This window comes from Pogoniulus pusillus, chromosome 31 (genome assembly GCF_015220805.1).
Source record: "Pogoniulus pusillus isolate bPogPus1 chromosome 31, bPogPus1.pri, whole genome shotgun sequence".
NCBI classification, from domain to species: Eukaryota; Metazoa; Chordata; class Aves; order Piciformes; family Lybiidae; genus Pogoniulus; species Pogoniulus pusillus.
This window is the reverse complement of record NC_087294.1, coordinates 5,108,881-5,126,938: the sequence shown is the minus strand read 5'-3', so window position 1 is coordinate 5,126,938 and position 18,058 is coordinate 5,108,881. Positions and strand designations below refer to the sequence as shown.

General features: G+C 44.9%; 1 protein-coding gene across 1 annotated transcript in view; it reads left to right on the top strand.

Moving 5' to 3' along the window:
* Window positions 1-5,209: 5,209 nt before the first annotated feature.
* EZR (ezrin) overlaps window positions 5,210-18,058 on the top strand; it is a 38,355-nt gene continuing 25,506 nt past the window's right edge. The window contains exons 1-2 of the mRNA XM_064169102.1: window positions 5,210-5,419; window positions 5,608-5,695. Coding sequence (XP_064025172.1) covers window positions 5,684-5,695 — 12 coding nt within the window. The 5' untranslated portion in view covers window positions 5,210-5,419; window positions 5,608-5,683. The remainder of the gene's footprint in view (window positions 5,420-5,607; window positions 5,696-18,058) is intronic.

Genomic DNA, 18,058 nt, shown 5'->3' with positions numbered 1-18,058 from the left:
TCTTTGGCCACTCTTACCAAGTCTGACATTTCAGAAACTATAATGCCCATTTCTTTTTAAGTGCAATGGGGAATGAGCTGCTTATACACTCATACAGAATGAAAAAGCAGCTACTGTCAGTAGTTCCTTTTGGTTCTTCTTCCTCCTGCAGCTCTTCCAACTGACAAAATCTCCCTCTTGACTGTCCTAGGTGAAAAGCAGTGTGCTCAGGTGGCCAAGAGAGCCAGTGGCATCCTGGCTTGCATCAGGAATGGTGTGGTAGCAGGAGCAGGGAGGTCATTCTGCCCCTGTACTCTGCACTGCTTAGACCACACATTGAGTCCTGTGTTCAGTTCTGGGCCCCCCAGTTTTGGAGGGACACTGAGATGCTTGAGCGTGTCCAGAGAAGGGCGACGAGGCTGGGGAGAGGCCTTGAGCACAGCCCTACGAGGAGAGGCTGAGGGAGCTGGGATTGGTTAGCCTGGAGAAGAGGAGGCTCAGGGCAGACCTTATTGCTGTCTACAACTACCTGAGGGGTGGTTGTGGCCAGGAGGAGGTTGCTCTCTTCTCTCAGGTGGCCAGCACCAGAACAAGAGGACACAGCCTCAGGCTGCGCCAGGGGAGATTTAGGCTGGAGGTGAGGAGAAAGTTCTTCCCTGAGAGAGTCATTGGACACTGGAATGGGCTGCCCGGGGAGGTGGTGGAGTCGCCATCCCTGGAGCTGTTGAAGGCAGGACTGGACGTGGCACTTGGTGCCATGGTCTGGCCTTGAGCTCTGTGGTAAAGGGTTGGACTTGATGATCTGTGAGGTCTCTTCCAACCCTGATAATACTGTGATACTGTGATACTGTTAAAACAAATCTCTTTAAACCTGTACAACAAAGCTCAGAACATGGTATCCTTTCATTTAACTACTATACTGGATGTCCTTTCTTTTAATTGCTATATTAAACACAATTTAATATAGCAATTGTGAGTTGTCAAGAGGACAGAGTTATCTATTATAGATTCCCAGTTAGTAAAACTGCAAACAAACCAGGAGAAATGATGCAAAACACTTCCAAAAGAGACTGAGTTGTTTTACATGAGCAACCAAGAATGGTGTTTATAGGATACAAGATTTCATGTCTCCCAGTTCCTGGATGACCCAACTTAGAAAGTCTCCTGTTGACTTAGTTGGCACAAAGCCTTCTGAGCAAAAGCCACTTTACAGTGATAGGACTTGCTTGAACAAATTCTGGCAAATACTTTATTTTTACAGTGTTTTACATCAAGTTGAAATGTTGATACAGATTAAAGTAGAACAGGAAAATTAAATGGATCTTCTTTTTAAACAGAGAAGGCAGGCTTGATGAGGATGACACAGTTTGGTTAGGGGTCATTAAGGTACAGGAACTGTTACTGAAGGAAAAACAGAAACTGGGTTCTGCTACTGACCTGCTGAGCAATCGAGATGCTTTCATCACCTCCTCTGCTTTAGTAATTCCTGTAAATTGTTGCTAATGTCCTCTTAATAAAGCAGGTTAAGTGCTGGATCAGAGTACATCTTAGTCCTGTAACTTGAAGCCTTCATTTTGATTTGGGTCTTGTGAAGTCTGACTGAAGATGCTGTAGTATGGATGGCTATAAAAGCTCTCTTGTTTAGCTGAAGCCTAAATCTAGAAATAAACAAGTTCCATCCATTTTTCATGTGAAAAATTCTCCAGCTTCTACATTTTATCTGGTTTTGTTCCTATCTGTATATCTGCCTCCAGCTGTCTTGATGGAGGTTGCTTGTTTTGTGGTCATTTCATGCCTGCTCCAATATTCCCCTCACCTAGACTCCAAAGGGGATGCAGGCTATAAGCAGCAGTAATATTGGTATTATATGTCATGCTGATGTTCCAAAAATCCGATATGCTGTCAGGGCACTCTCAGGAAAACAAGAGAAAGGAGTCCTTTAACCTCCCTCAGGAAGGAGAGGAGAGCTGGATTAGTCTGTGTCTGCAGAGGATGAGTAGGCTTCTGTATACTTTCCCACCCTCCATCCTTCTGGAGGGAGGTAGGGACAGAAATGTGAAGGAAGATGCTCAGGCACTCAGCCACAGAGGAGAGTTTTGTACTGTCACAAAGACACCCTGCTACCCTACCTAAGCAAGCGTTCAACAAGGCACTGCGTTCTGTGGGCAGGAGGGCTTGAAAACACACCTAGCAGAAGGCAAAAGCCCAAGGAGAAGGCTGAAGGTCTCTAATGTATAATCCAAGATGGCAATTGTTCTGGTTCATTCCCAGCAGACAATGATGCCTGTGTAAGCTCAGTGTGCGCACTGTGGTTGGTTTTGGGTGGAGCACTGTTGAGTAAGAGAGTAGTTATGGATACCATTGAGGTATCTGCCTTTCCCCATGCACTGCAGATGATTGTGGGAGAATGTGGCACAAGGTTATGTGCCGTGGCAAACAGGAACCAAAAGATTGTATGTTGCTGCACTTAATTATTAGTCACCTAAATTCCTTTTGCCTTGAGGTCTGTGTGGTTAGGAAGCAATGATTAAGTGTGAAAACAAAATAAAACAAAACAAAAACAAAACCCCAGGGGTTTAAGCTTGGATATAACATAACATGTGGAAACATGTTATGTTATAACATATGATTCCAAGACATTCAAGACACTATAATCCATCCAATGAGGCATCACTCTGACATGGAATTGCTCCAATGTGAATGGAGCCCTAGGGTAATGGTCTCTGAGACTGTGTTGTGCTAAAGACAGGAAAGGATTTGGGAATGGCAATCACCCAGGATGGAAATGGGCTTCCCATAAGACCTATGCAATACCTGTTTCTAGGATATGCACAGAAACACACATTTTGGCTTTTCTTTTTCCAGTCACAACCAAAATCTGGATTTCAAGGAAGGAAAGTATCTCTGTTCTTTTTCCACTTGAAAAAAACATCTCCACAAATGCCACTTCTGAGTGAGGCTGCAAAAGCCAGGTTCTTACAGCACTCCTTACATGGAGCAGTTGTTCTCTGTGCTTGGCAACCCCAAAGACTGTCATAATCTAGTCTAGTCAATCTCCAGTGTCATCATAGAATCAACGAGGTTGGAAGAGACCTCCAGGATCATCCAGTCCAACCTAGCACCCAGCCCTAGCCAGTCAACCAGACCATGGCACTAAGTGCCTCATCCAGGCTTTGCTTGAACACCTCCAGGGACAGTGCCTCCACCACCTCCCTGGGCAGCCCATTCCAATGCCAATCACTCTCTCTGCCAACAACTTCCTCCTAACATCCAGCCTATACCTCCCCCAGCACAACTTGAGACTGTGTCCCCTTGTTCTGATGCTGGTTGCCTGGGAGAAGAGACCAACCCTCACCTGGCTACAGCCTCCCTTCAGGTAGTTGTAGACAGCAATAAGGTCACCCCTGAGCCTCCTCATCCTACTGAGGGAAGCAGGAATCCCAGCATGAATTTATTGTTCAATGGAATAGCACAAACAATCTCCTCAATTTTGTATTTTGTTGAATTAACCTGGTGAATCTCAGCAGAATACCAATTCCCATGAAAGCATCTAGTTTCCAAAGACATCTGATCCCATGTCTGTTTTCTAAGAAGCTGTTCAGCTCAGACTAGTTTTCTCACCTGCTGTTGCAAACCGACACCCTTATGGTTCCATTTCGATGGTAAAGCCTTCTCTAATCCCTGAGGATCATGCAACAGGAGAGGAAAAAAAGGCTTCTGACTTGGCTGCCCTCCCCTTTCTCTCACAGACCTCATGCAGTAATGATTCTTTAATGTGGCACTAGCAGTTGCTGCCCAGTGCACTCTGTGAGGGAAGACACCATTTGGATCTCCTGCCATGTAGGACCTGCATTGTTAGGGCTGTCCTTTCTGTTACCATCCCTTGACATTTCCGAGGCTCTCTCTTGCCTTATGTATTTTTCATTTAGCAGATCATTCTTTGTCTTGCACTGTGCCTCCCATTGCAGTGCTGTACCTTTTCTGACCAGATAGCCAGACACGGACTGAAGTGGGGCTGCTGCAGACAGCATCTCGGGTGCAGGCTGTGCCATGTCCTTTATCTTACAGCTCAACGACATGCCATTGCCAGCACAGCAGAAGAGCTGTGTCCTACACTCCGTTGCCCATAACTATGTAAATACAATGTGCTCTTGCGGCCAGTCAAGCGAGGAGATGCTGTGGGAGGCCAGCAGTTCCTGCAGAGCTGGCAGACACTTTATCTGCAGGAGCACATTCATGGATGGGAAGGGACAAGGGGCAGTCACATACTGTCAGCTTTGCAGACCTATGAATTGTTAGGTTGCTTGCATGCCTCTTCTAACTTTCACCTCTTGCTAACAGTGAGACAATCTGTAGGAGAGCAGTTCTAAGGAATGGCCACTGGTTTGTGGTGGTAACCATAGAATCAACCAGGTTGGAAGAGACCGCCAAGATCAGCCAGCACAACCTAGCACCCAGCCCTAGCCAGTCAACCAGACCATGGCACTAAGTGCCTCATCCTGGCTTTTCTTGAACACCTACAGGGACAGTGCCTCCACCACCTCCCTGGGCAGCCCATTCCAATGCCAATCACTCTCTCTGCCAACAACTTCCTCCTAACATCCAGCCTATACCTACCCCGGCACAGCTTGAGACTGTGTCCCCTTGTTCTGTTGCTGGTTGCCTGGGAGAAGAGCCCAACCCCACCTGGCTACAACCTCCCTTCAGGTAGTTGTAGGCAGCACTGAGGTCACCCCTCATGAGGTCTTTGCTTCCTAGTGTCTGGGCATAGACTGATTTTCAAGCTTCTATCTGTGGCTGCCGTTGCTGAGGACGTGCTTTGATGCACAGCACAACCCGCGGCTCCTTACGAATGCCTATCTCCCGACTTTGCCCTGCGAGAGGCACAGCAGCTCCCGCACTAGCACCGACACGCGGGAGGCGCCGGTGCCCGTCACCGTAGCAAACGGTTACTCGTTCCCGGGCTGGAGGCACGCACGGCACCGTCCCGCAGACTCCTTCCCCGTTTGCCTTAGACGCCTACCAGGGGCCCTCCGCCAGCCTAGGAAACGCCGTCCCGTCCCTGCCGCGCCGCACCGGGCGGGGCTGTGTTTGCTGGGCCCCCGGCGCGGCTGGCGGCAGGGCAGGTGCGGGCGTGGTGGCGATGCTTGCCCCGGCGGCCATGTTGCGGAGGGCAGGGCTGCGGGGATAGACACCGGGGTGAGGGTCTCCCTGGCAGTGGAGGGAGGGGCACGGAGAAGACGTGTCGGAGGAAGGCCTCGCCCTCTGCTCGGCCGTGCCTGGCGCGTTACCGGCGCGGCGCCGTCCCCGCCCTCTGGCACCTGTTGTTCGACAGTTTACTGGGGCTGGGGGGCAGCCGGAGGCTTCGGACCCGGCTTTACCCCCGTCGCCCTAGGCGAGTCGAAGCGAGACCAGCTGGGGTGCCAGGCGGCTGGGCGAGGTCAGTGCCGCGCTCGGAAAGCGCTGGGGGGAGCGGCGGGTGATGGCCTGCGGCGGTGAGTCACTGCCGCGGCCCCACCTGCGTACTTAACCGCCGCCGGGCGGCCGGCGCCGTATTCGCGGGCTGTGCTGTCGCCGTGGCCGAGAGTGGCTCCTTCCTCCTCCTCCTCGTTGCCCTCCTCCTCACAGGGTGCTCTGCTGAGGCGAGGCAGGCGCTGCATGAACATTTGTCTTGGGACTAGGAGAAGCACCAGCAGCCCTCAAAATGCCGAAGCCGGTAAGTGAGGAAGGGAAGGGAAGGGACGGGGGGCGCTGGCCGTTAGGGGCTGCTCGGGCGCCTGCTGGGGCGGCTGCGGTGCGGGCTTTGCTCGCCGCGCCTGCTGCCCGCCTTCCCGGGACTGAGATTGGGCTTTTCGCCTCGAGCACCCGCAGAACTTCTCCTTAGCACCAACGAGTTGTTTCGAGCACCCGCGGTTCACACAGGCACGCCAAAGTTGACCGACCTGCTGGCTACTTGTAACAGGAGGAATAACTAGAGCGGCTCTTTGCAGACGTTGCAGCGGCCTCCGGAGCGGCTGCACTGGAGTTGTGCCGGGCGGGCGCGGAGGAGCCGGTGGTGGGCTGGGGGTGCCAGAGCCTCACCTTGCTAGAGAAGGCCGGGCGGCAGGCCCTTGCCCTGGGCAGATGAGGAAGGAGCTTCCAGAGCTCCGCTTGAGCGACCAAACAGTTGATTGCTTCGTCTTCTGCAATACTCCCGTGCTAGAAGCGTACAGACCTCCCGAGTTAAAACTCTTATTTAAGAGCTTTTATCATACTTCCACTTCAGGAGAGATGGCAAAGCTGAACTGGCTGCATCTAGTAGTTGCATGTCCGGGGGACAGGAAATATGTGTCCGCAAATACAGGAAAAAACTTTGATCCGTTCGTTTTGCGGTCTAGAAACTAAATGCTGGGAACCCTACGGTGCTCTTTACCACTTAGTATTAGAAACATGTTTCTTCTTTCTCTCTCCCTCTTGTTTCCTATCTATTTCTTTTTTTTCCCCTCTCTTTTTTTTAAACGTTAAACAAATTTGTCTGCCTCTTTCATATCTCCTTTTTTCTCCACCCTACCGCCTTCCCCTTACCCACTTTTCTATTCCCTCCATATTCTACTGGGAATTTTGGTGTCTTTGTTTTAAAGTCAGCTACTCTGCCACTTGGAAACTCTCATTCCCTTGAGAAACCAAGTGCTAAACTCAAAGCTTTGAGCAATCATCCGAGCAGACACTTAGAAACTCTGAAGAGCATAATCAGAACAGATTGTTACTGCTATCTATTTTCGATAGAGGCAATAGTTCTTAAAATGCGGTGCAGTGAAGAATTCATGTGCGTATTAGCTAGAGCCTGGGAAATGGGAGTAAACAAGCTTATCTTCATGGTAATAAGCAATTGATGTTTTACCACCGTAACCTTTTTCTTCAAGGAATGCTTGGGTTAACCTATCTTGCAGTTTCGGGGGGAAAAAAAAGGTGCTCAGTCCTTTTAAGAACAGCTACATTGTCAGTCTTGCTGGGTGTGTTTCATCGGTAGGAGGTGGCATATTACTGTGTATAAAAATGTGTACCTAAAGGATTTTTCTGCAGGTAGGAGAGCAAATACATACTTTACAAAGTGTGGGTATAAACGGTTGTGTGTGAATAATCTCTCTGCATTATTAGTCTTTTGCTGATTACAGAGTGCTTTCTTGATCTATTCTACTCAGAATAATCCAAAATCCTGGTTTAGGACTAAGTCGTCCTGGGAGCTATGGATAGGTGTGGAAAAACTTTCGGATTTTTATTTATTTAAATAAAACACAACTATGTTCATCCCTTTACCTGCTGTGTTCATACAGCCTCAGAGATGGGGATTTTGTTTCTTGTCTGATGAGTCAGTGAATAACAAAAGTGGATGGCATAAACCACCTTCCACTGGGGAAAGACAGAACTGTAATGATTTCTGAGATGTGACTTACTCTGTGGGATTTAAAGACAAGACTTTTTGTTCAGAGGGACTGACTGTAAACAGAAAGAATTTTTGCAGAGGCTGTTTTAATAAAATGCACTGTTTGGTCTGTTTCGGACTGAGACTGGATTTGGCTTCTTCCCAACCTAGCTCATTTGGTCTTAAGACAGCTAAATAGGATTCCTGTCAGTTTGCAAGGAGCAGTGGGAGAAGATGTAAAGCTGTCATTGCACAGGCAACACTATGCTCAGGGCAAACGTGACAACAGCCTTTGACATGTGTTAGGAATGACAGTGTGAACTCTTGGGACACACGGGGAAGCAATTTTAATTTTGATGGTGATTTGACATGGGAACTAAGTATTTATTACCTGCACTTATTTGCATGTGTCTTGTCTGGATGGCATGAGTAAATACAGTGTTGCTTGGCAGAGTTCATGCTGCTATAGGTGAACTTTTACACACCATTCATCAGTTGCTTACAAGTAAGGATGACAGCAGAATTTTGGCAACACCCCCTTCAGCCCACTAGGTTAAATCTTTATATGAAGCTCTTTTTTTAACAGAAGTTCTGCATATGCTCACAAAGCTTACAGATATTGTCTGTAATTTATTCTTTCACCAAAACCAAGTAGTAAGTCCATTAACACTAGAATGTTAGAGATTTTGTATTTTTGAGTAGCCAAGTGCAGTGTTAGGAAGCCAACTGTATTCCAGATCCTGTGGCAATGTTTAATCACAATTAGTTGGATCTGATGCGTGCTTCCAGTGCTCAAAGTAAATTTTACACCAGAAAATAATTCTGAAACAAATGTTTAATTTATAATTTAACACAGACATTCTGCCATGTGTAACTGTTAGAAAGTGATGAGATCTCTCTGAGTATGCTGTAAATGCAGAACTTGTACTCAGTTCATAGGAGTTCATTGACAGTTCAGATACATAATTTCCACCTAGGCTATACAGAGGTTCATTAGGCTCCACTGGCTGTGAATTAGGATGCAAGGAAATGGAAGAGATGTCATCTTGTTGAAATCTTGTGTGATCTGGAAACAAGTGAAATGCTAAATGAATTTACTTGCTCAGCCTTGCATCTTTTGATCACTGGAGGGTCTGTGTGCTCTCTCTCTTTTTGCCTGGATGTGTGTTACTAGTTGATTTCTGTTTGGTTGACTAGAATTTTTTTTTCCCCTGAAATGCATCCTTTGACAAAACAAGCCAATCTAATAGATTGGCTACAACAGCATGGCAGCGGGCTAGTGAACATTACTTACTGAAAGAGGAGGAAACATGATCTCTGGGCTGTAGACTTGTTAATTTGATCTGACCTATCAATGTTCTCTGTTACTTTATTGAAAGTGGATTATTTTTTTTCCTACCGGAGAAAAAAAATCACAAAAAAAGGAAGTAAACTTTGTAGTAGGCCATTTGATACAGTGTCACACAAGAACTTTTAGTAGTATGCACGTCTAAAAAAGTTGGGTAGAGAGTGGATAGTGAATGCAGTCTAACAGCCTCTGGTGGTAAAGAGAAATCAAGTAATGTCTAGAGCACCAATTTTTAATGCCTTTAGTAATGGCTTGTGATCAGACAGCTGAGTGTACTAACAATCTCATAATGCTGAGTGCACTAACAATCTCATAATGTTGTGCTTTTGATGGGAGATGCTGTGCTTTTGATGGGAGATGCTGAGCTTAAGGCCACTATGTAAAGGGAATTGAAGGACTTGCAGTCCCATTGCAATAATTAAAGGGATGGGAGAAGAAAGCCCCTCACGATATAGGACAGAAGAGTATGGATTAATCGGTGCTAGTATTACTGCCTTGTCCATGTCATGTGCAATGCATAGGGTTTCTTTAATGGAAAGCATGAACAAAAGGTGAGGTCTTTCCTTGAATGCAGGGTGTGCTTACCTGTGTCAGCAAGAGATAAATTCAAAGCAGAACCTAGAAAAGAGTTTTAAGATGGTTAGATGCAAAAAGCCACCTCAGGATAGGAGGGTACTTGACTAGTTTAGTCTGGCAGAACTAAGCAAGTTAACTCTTCCTCCATTTGTACAAAATACAAGTAGTTTAAATGCCAAAGAGGAGGAAGACTAAGTAGAACTTGTGGTTTAGGGGTCTTTTAAATTAGAGCAGCAAAATGTGCGCGTTGGTGTTCGTTGGTTTTTGGGTTTGTTTTCTTCTCTCCTTGTTGGTCTTAGTAAGAGACTATTTCAAGACCTATCTTTAAATGCTAAGATAAAGATTGACAAGGACACCATTTAATGATGCTGTCTGTAGAAGTGGCGAGCTGGGACAGATGACTCAAGGTTTTTCTCAGCCCTCTGTTGTTAGTAACCTGCCAGTGTGTGCTAGGCATTAAGTGGTTAGACAAGTCCTTCAGATCTGTTCCATGTTAAATATACATCTTCTCAATTCTAGACTGTGTATCTTCTAACTGCAAGTAGCAGTTTTATTGCTTAAGTTCTTCACAGTGGATTGCTGTAACTGAACTGAAATTGAAAACAATTCTTAAGTGCTCATAATTAGAATATTCTTAGCCTATGGAGAGATATAGATTTAGTCAGGAATAAAATCTTATGCTTTCCTTGCAAGCACCAATTGCAGTGCATCAGACAATACGGTGTATCATGTACCTGATACCAGGAACTGTGTGCTCTGGTGCAAAATACAGATGTAAGAAAGCTTCCATCTGCCAAATGAGAGCTCTCAGTCATAGCTGCAAAAAGAAGGTGGAGCATTCTAATAATAGTAAATTTGAGGAGTAGTCCAAAGATGAGTAAAGTTACAAGAGAATGATCTCTCAATTGTGCTTAAGACCTGAATGAGCTGAGTAAGCATTTCTGGGGAGAGTTTGTTCTGGAATGTTAGCTGCTGCAGAGAAATCAGAGGGTGTTAACTGTTGTGTTAGTCACTACTTAAAGTATTTCTTAGCCTTCTTAAAGGGCAGAGGGGGGCAGATAAGCTTTCCTGTTCTTCTTTCTCCCTCCACCCACATCAATGTCTCTTCTGTCTGCTGTGGTATGTCAGGACTTTTTGTGAGTAAGACTTCTTGATGACCACTGAAGATTCACGATCAGTGTCATTCTTGTTTTGCACTCTGTCCGAAGAGCTTTATGTGCACTGTAAATCCCATAATCACTCAGTTGACCTTGAGGGAAGGCAGTGCTGCCTAAGATCACTGAACCACACTGCACACAAGGTTAAGTAATGTATTTTTGCTGTGTTGTGTGCTTGCTTTGAAGCCTAGTTTCAGCATTGGATAATATTTAGCCTGAGAGATAAGAAGTACATCTCTTTGGAGAAGGAACTGAAGTCTGCCTTTTACTGAGCAGTATTTGGGGTCCTTTTCCTTAAGAAAGGGAGAAAAACTCTTATTATGTGAGACTGGAAGCAAGGTGTAACTCACTGTCTAACAGCTAACCATGCTGCCTTCATGTTGCTCATCTGTTCAGATCCAGATTTTGTTTCATTTTCTAGTTCCTGCTTTGTAGTGAAGGAAAAATCACCTGCCTTGCTCTTTCTACTCACCTTTGGGAGAGCATGAGTAGCAGCCATGTGCTCAGCTAAAACTGGTGAGCACCTGATATCATCAACTGCCAAAATACTGAGCCTAAGAATTAAATACAGACTCTCGTCTTCTAATCGAGTCAGCAAGAGAAGCTATTGCTTGATGACTAAGGACTTGTATTTGGTAGCTGCTGTGTAGATTTAGTGCTGGCACCCCTATGTGATATCTGTAGCAGTCTCCTAGCTTTGAGAGAGGAGTATGGATTGAGGGTTATTGTGCACTTGCTTTGCCTTCCAATTCCATGAGCAAGTGCTCTGGCTATTGCAGAAAATTTAGGTGTCACTTTGTCTTTCTCTCATGATTTTTCACGAGAATACCCATTTATGCTGTAGTTCTAACCTCGGTGTGGAATGTGTGGAAGAGCATGGTGATGCAAAGGGATGGACATTCAGTTGATAAATCTTGAGCAGGCTTATGAAATGGGTCTAAAGCTGCTTAGTTCTGCTAAGAAACCTTGTTCTGCAGATGCATAGAGCAGATCTGTGAGTTGTCTACTAAGTGCAGAGATTAAAGAACCTCACATTTGTACCAGAGTGCTTTAATTTAGCCTGTGAAGCCTGGTAGAGGACTTCAAATCCTGTACTGTAGAATTTCAGCTGCAGAATTCTCTGGGGAAGCTGAAGTTATTCTTTAACATTTAGCTGAAAGCTTTACTTTAACTGAAAGCTTAGCTTGCTTAACTTTTTGTCTTTGGAGAGATAAGTGATTATAGAAAGTTCCTGGTGCACAAAGTATGTGGTGTGAATTGATGGCTGGATTTGCATAGTTGATATTTGGTGATCTCATTGTGGGAGAGAGTAGCTTTCTCCTGCTGATACAGCCATGCAGGCAAGCTTTTGAAAGTGACTTTTTCTGCCCGCACTGTACACTTTGGGGACCAACTGTTGTGTGTGTGTTTGCCATCATGCTTCTGTAGTGAAAGGCCTGTGAAGAGTTCTGTTTTGGAAGCCCTCCAGCTGTCTTAGGGGTCAGGAAGGGATATTTTGCTGATCCTTCCAACCACTTTTCCTGTATCATCTGTAACTGCTCAAGAGCAATCTCTTTGCTTAGGTGACATTCTAGGACTCGCAATGACCTACCTTTATCTGGGGGCAAATAGTGCCTGTTGCATGTTGTTTGAAGTACCTTGTTGGGAAGTGTAAGCATTGTAGTGTATTGGATGTAGGTCAGGTTATTAATCTATCAGAGGTGATCACGTTACATAATACCACTCAAATTTCACAAATGCCATGTGGTATGTTCCACCTGTGTTCATGAGGTAAAATAGAAGAGGCTGATTATGGAAACAGTAAAACAGAACTGTGAGGTGTTGGATCATCAAATCCCATTTTGACAAATGAATTCACACCTAGAATGCAGAATGAATCATTACTCAGCCTTGTGAGACTTGTTGCACTGCTATTTCTCTTTTAAGTGGAGTTCCTGTTCCTTCTGCACTTTGACTCTTTGTAGAACATGGCTGCCCTTGCTAGGTCAGGCAAAAGAACTCTGAAGCCTAATGGTGCACCTCTGATGTTGGCCAAAAGCTGAAGCCTGAGGAAGAATATTTCAAAGACATGCACCACTGCATTCCTCTGAGCTGCTGAGTTACTGGAGGCTGAGGGTTCCTATGTAATGAGTTACTAAGTAGACTTCTGTGAACTTGTCCCGTCTCCCCTTGAAGCCATGTGAACACCAGCATCCACGGTGTGCTTTAGCAAAGGCTGTCCTAGATAACCTTCACTTCTCCTGGGAACGTTATCTACAAAACTCCTTGCTACAGCAGTATTTGGAAAAACTTTTTTCTTGTCCAGAGTATTGATACTCTGTAGTTTTTGCCAATGGACATGTGGACTTTGTCCCTTCTGTTCACAAATTGATGTGCTGTTATGGCCTAGCCTGTTGATTTTCTTCCAAACTGTTAAATTTACTGTCTTAGTTGGTCCTTGAGTGAGAATTATTCCATAGAATCATAGAATCAACCAGGTTGGAAGAGACCTCCAAGATCATCCAGTCCAACCTATCACCCAGCCCTATCCAGTCAACTAGACCATGACACCAAGTGCCTCATCCAGGCTTTTCTTGAAGACCTCCAGGGACAGTGACTCCATTAGGCGTTCCACCTCTCCCTTGAGTTCAGCCACCAGGTTAAGCAGACAATCAATCTGCTCACACCTAATGCATGCCTTTGAACATCCTTGAGCTTCCTCCAGTTCACATCCGATGGAAGTACTGCTTTGCATGTGCAGTTGTTGAGTGCACTTTTCCAGCTCTTGGGTCTCGGTGGTCTCAAACTCCCAGGGCGTAATCCTGTGAGAGAATAAGGCATACTCTCTGTGCTGACACAGCCCACCCTGCTCTGAGCTAATGTGCTGCTCTTCCACCTGAGCAGGACAGACATTGTACCTTCTGCTCATGCTGTTTGTACAGAGCCTACTGAACGTGTTGAGAGCTGTGTGCTGACAGCCTGTGTTGTAGCTTGGTCTCCAGGTGAGTCATGCCTCTGCACAAACACTGGAATGAAAGACACCAGTATTGATACTAGGATTCAGGGTGAGCTCTGATTTACGTTAATGATGCCTTCAGGCCCAGCCCCTCTTTATGAGTTAGTACTGTGGAGGTCAGCGTTTGCATAAATTGTGCACCTGTCATTTCCAAATGAAGAAGTTAAGAGGAGGTATGAAATGGTATTTGTGTTCTGGATCAAGACTCTAAGATACTCAGTTATGGTTTGCTTTACCTTGTGGGGATCGTGTTGCTTTATGCAGCTGACTGGCATAAGTTTTAATAATGTTAAATTCTTCAAAAGACTCTGAAATTGTAATAAAACTTGGGATCTTAAATGTCTCCATCTGCCCTTGGCCCCATGCTGATATTTCTTGTGGAAGACCACAAAAGGTGATCTGTTTTGTTCTGGACTCTGAGTGGTTTCTTGAGATAAAGCTTGTTTGAGGATTGGTTGTGGGGCTTGCTTTAAACTTCATGTGTAAAGCCTTAGTCCCCCAACTTCATTATGTTTAATTAGATGCAACAGCTGTCATGATAAAACAGTCTCTGTGCGAATGAGTTTAATCCAGTGGCCTGCAGCTTCCCCCTCTATGTGCCTTTAGGCACAAAGGACCTGTTGTTGCTGCTGTCTGTGTTACTAAATCCATCTTAACATCCGTTGAGGGCAAATGGCTCATCCAAGCAGTGGTGCAGCACTGCCTCTCTCCTCTGTGGCTCTGTGCTCCTTCTGTAAAGAACACAGAGTTATTAACAGAATAATTCTGCTGTTTGTACACAGATGTTCCAACAATGCTAATGGAGTATTATGCAGCAGCAGAGAGACTTTGAAATCAATTTTAACATATTTCAACAGAACATCATAAACCTTCCTAGCATTGTCTGTGTTCTGAGTAAACCATCTCACAGAAAGTAAATGTTTTGCATGAACAAGATCTGGGCTCCCTAAGTGTACAGGGCTTTAAGGGCAATATCCTGGGGCCTTTCAGGCTTAAAAGGCATTGCTTTTATGTTTTGCCAGGATGCAGGGCTTGCTCTAAGTGATGTCACATTTTGATTTTTAAATTTTAAAAAGACTTCTATCTGCCAATTTTCAACTTCTTCCTCTCTCAAGACAGAATGAGGCAGTTTGCCTCTTAGGAAAAAGGAATGGAGAAAGATTTTTCTCTGGCAAGAGTGCTTGCTTAGTTTTACTGTTTCCCTAAGCAACTAATCTTAACTGTACAGAGCTGACTGGAGGTGGAAGTCTGGCTCAGGCCTAGGCAGATGGAAACCAGGGCTGTCAGAGTCCTGCTGCTTGCCACACCTGCATGAAATCTTCATGACCTTCTGGCATTCAAAGCATTAATGCTTGAGCCAAGATAAAGAACTGAATTACAGCTACGGTTGCTTCTCAGGCAGATGCCTCCTGTGAGGTTATTACATACTGACAGAAGACACAGTGGGCTTTGGTTAAGGGAACTGAGATAGTTATGTAATTTAGTATGGCATCTTATGCAGAACGAAACATTTTGATTCTTGGATCATCTTTGTGATTAATTATAAGGAAGATTTCCTACTGTATCACAAATAAGAGTCAATTTATCTGGCTGCAAAACCAAGCTTGGGTTCACTTTCTTGTGATCTGTTTTTGTATGCTGGCTGGGAGGGGGGACGTTTATTCTGAAAATTCAACCTGCTTTGCTAAAACATGAATTTCTGGATGACTCTCCAGGTCTGGATATTCAAAGTTTTCCTGCCCACATGAGCCCCCTTGCTCTCCCTCCCCCAACATTATCCAAAAGAGTCTAGCTGTCAGATTTCACTTCAAAGTTATTCTTGGCTTCAGCTCAAAGTACTTTTTCTCCCTCTAGAAAAAACTTCCAGTGAAGTTGTTACAAGACTTTTTCACTTTGCATGAGGGCAGCAAATAACTTGGGCTTCTATTGCTTTGAGCTGACTTAAGAAATTTGTTAAGTATATCTGATACAGTTGCTGCTCTTTAAATCCAAGGATTGCTGCCAAAAATAAGGTTGTGTAAGTGTGCAAGCTATTGCATTGAAGTTGACTAGTAGTTAAAGCTAACAATTTAAAAGTAACTACTAGCTTCCAGGTTACTACATGCATATTTCCCCCTCTCCTGGGAGGTTGAGCAAGGTTTTAAGGAACAATGACTAGCCTACTCAGTTCTAATTTTACCTGTTGCAAATGCAGCAGTACCTGACTGCTTCATAGATTCAGAGGAATTTCCATGGAAGGATGACTTGATGTTCTCATCTATTTGCAATGAGGAAGCAGTTTTTAAAACAGAGAGATTTGAAATTGAACTTGTCCTTCAGTCCAGCCTTTTTGGTTTAACACACTGTGTTGAGATACTGGGTTGGTTAAATGGGTGTAGCAAGCTAGCTTTGGCAGTCAGGTGGTTGCCCGTGAGACTGTCCCCTCCTCATGTTCTGTGAAGTGATGAGGCTGTTTTCTCCCTTGTCAGCAAGCCACGTCCTCTGCAGTGTGGATGGGAATGCTCAGGACTGTTTTGCCCTGCTGCCACTGACTCCTCTGAAATGCTAGGTGTTGGGCAGATAATGTAGAAAGTATTCTGGCATGGGAGCAGGGAAGGGGCTTGTGGATCCTACTGAAAGGCTTTATTCACTGTTGTGTTTTGTCTCCTCTCAAGAGAGTCACATTTTCCTTCCCACAGGAGAGGAATCGCAGGTTTGTCAGTTGCTTTCTCATTTTAGCTTCTTGGAGAGCTTTTAAACTGTAAAAACATAGCACTGGAGAGGGCTTGAAGCTATGCTGTCTGAAGGCTGCATGGAAGTGATTTTATATTGGCTCAATGTACAACCACTCCAGCAACTATTGCTTCTTTTCCTGTTACCTAGCCTGCAGAGCAGAAGGCTTTATGGTGTCTTTCTTCTTGTGGGTTTAAAAGTTTGTCTCCTCTATAAGCAGTTGATGTTTTAGACAACTCCCATTTGGAAGAGATTGGTGCTATGCCAATAAATCAGTGTGAAACAAATAACAACAAACAAACAGAGCCCCTCAACCAACTCCAAAATACCTGACTCTGCAGACAAGTGCTGACTTTCCTTGGTTAACTTGCTCCCTTCTGAACGAAGCATTCAGATTTTGGTGACAGCATTCCAGCTGGCAAGTCATCAGGCAAGCAGAGCAGGATGGTCACCTTCTGTAATGCTTCCGGTGACAAATGCACTCAAGAATGTAATTTTCCCTTCTATGTAACAGCATCACACCAGGAAATGTGGTGTTTTTCTGGGGATTATAATAGACCACATCCTTGTCTACAGTCCTGCTGTAGCTCATTGTTTGCAAGCCTGTAATTTGTTCACCTCTTTGTCTGCCTCTTGTCCATTCTCACTTTTCCAGATGTAACACCTGTAACTATCTCAGATCATAAGCTGTTGGCTTAAGTAACTTGTGGAGGACAGAGAGATGCAGACACGCAGTGGTAGTAGGTCAGCTCTGAGCTCTGAAGCCTCTGGGATTTTTTTTTCCCCTAACTGAAGTTGAAAATTTTCCCCAAGTAGCTCCCAGGAGCTGGGTCTAAACTCCTGTATCAGTTAGCACAGTCTCTGTCTTGTTGGACCTGGAACCCACAAACACTAGTTCATGAAAGCTGGAAGAATGAAGAGCAGTTTCATTGCCCCTTTGCTGCTGCTCCATCAAATTGCTTTTCCTATTACTGAATACCAAATCACTACATGCATCGCTGAACAGGTCTGGTTGCTACAATTGAAATGAGATTACTTTGTCCAAGCAGATGCCTTGCAACTCTGGGCAAAAAGCTTGTCTGTTTTTAATTACAACAGCAATTACAGCTTGAGTGGTGAAAGAGTAGGCCTGCAAAAGTAAGGATGCAAGCTTAGTACTACTGCTTTCTTAATAGTATTTTGAATACCACTTCTTTCTTGTTAAAATTGCTGTAGTCCTTCAGCACAAGCATGCCCATGTGCTATATGGTCAGTTGACCTATGTGCAAGAAACCTTGCAAGGTTGATGTGCTGCACTTCAAAACCCCTCCACTCTTCTGGCCTATGCTGGTGATCTGCCTACGTGTACTAGCTACCCACCTGGGACTTCCAGACATCCAGTGGCTGAAGAGAGAAGACATGCCTGTCTAGGTTTCTCCACTGAGCTAATTACCACCACTCGGAAAGATACTTACCAGAATTTGCACTTGTAAACCTGCAATTTGAGAGGCTCTAGTCTTTAACCTTCCTTAGAAGGAGGAAGAAAACATTCCTGAGCATTGTTTCAGGTATTTAGAGCTGCGTAATAATAATGATATGCAAGAGGCTAAGTACTAGCCTGTCCTGTGTTTATGGGTAAAAGTTGGTATTTACTGCCTTTTATCTGGAATTAAGTTGTATGGTGTTTTAAATGACTTGCACAACTTCATGGCTTCACTGAACTATTTTATTATGCAGATGTCCTTAAGGGATATTTCATGCATTGAGATGCAAAGTATCCAAGACAGCTTACAGTATGTGGAGGTTTTCTTGTGCTGCCTTTCTTTTTCCCTTCGTTGTAGGATGTTTTGCAGTGGAGTTGCAGTATCAGGACTGGGATGGTTAACTTCAAAGATGCCATGTTGCCTGCA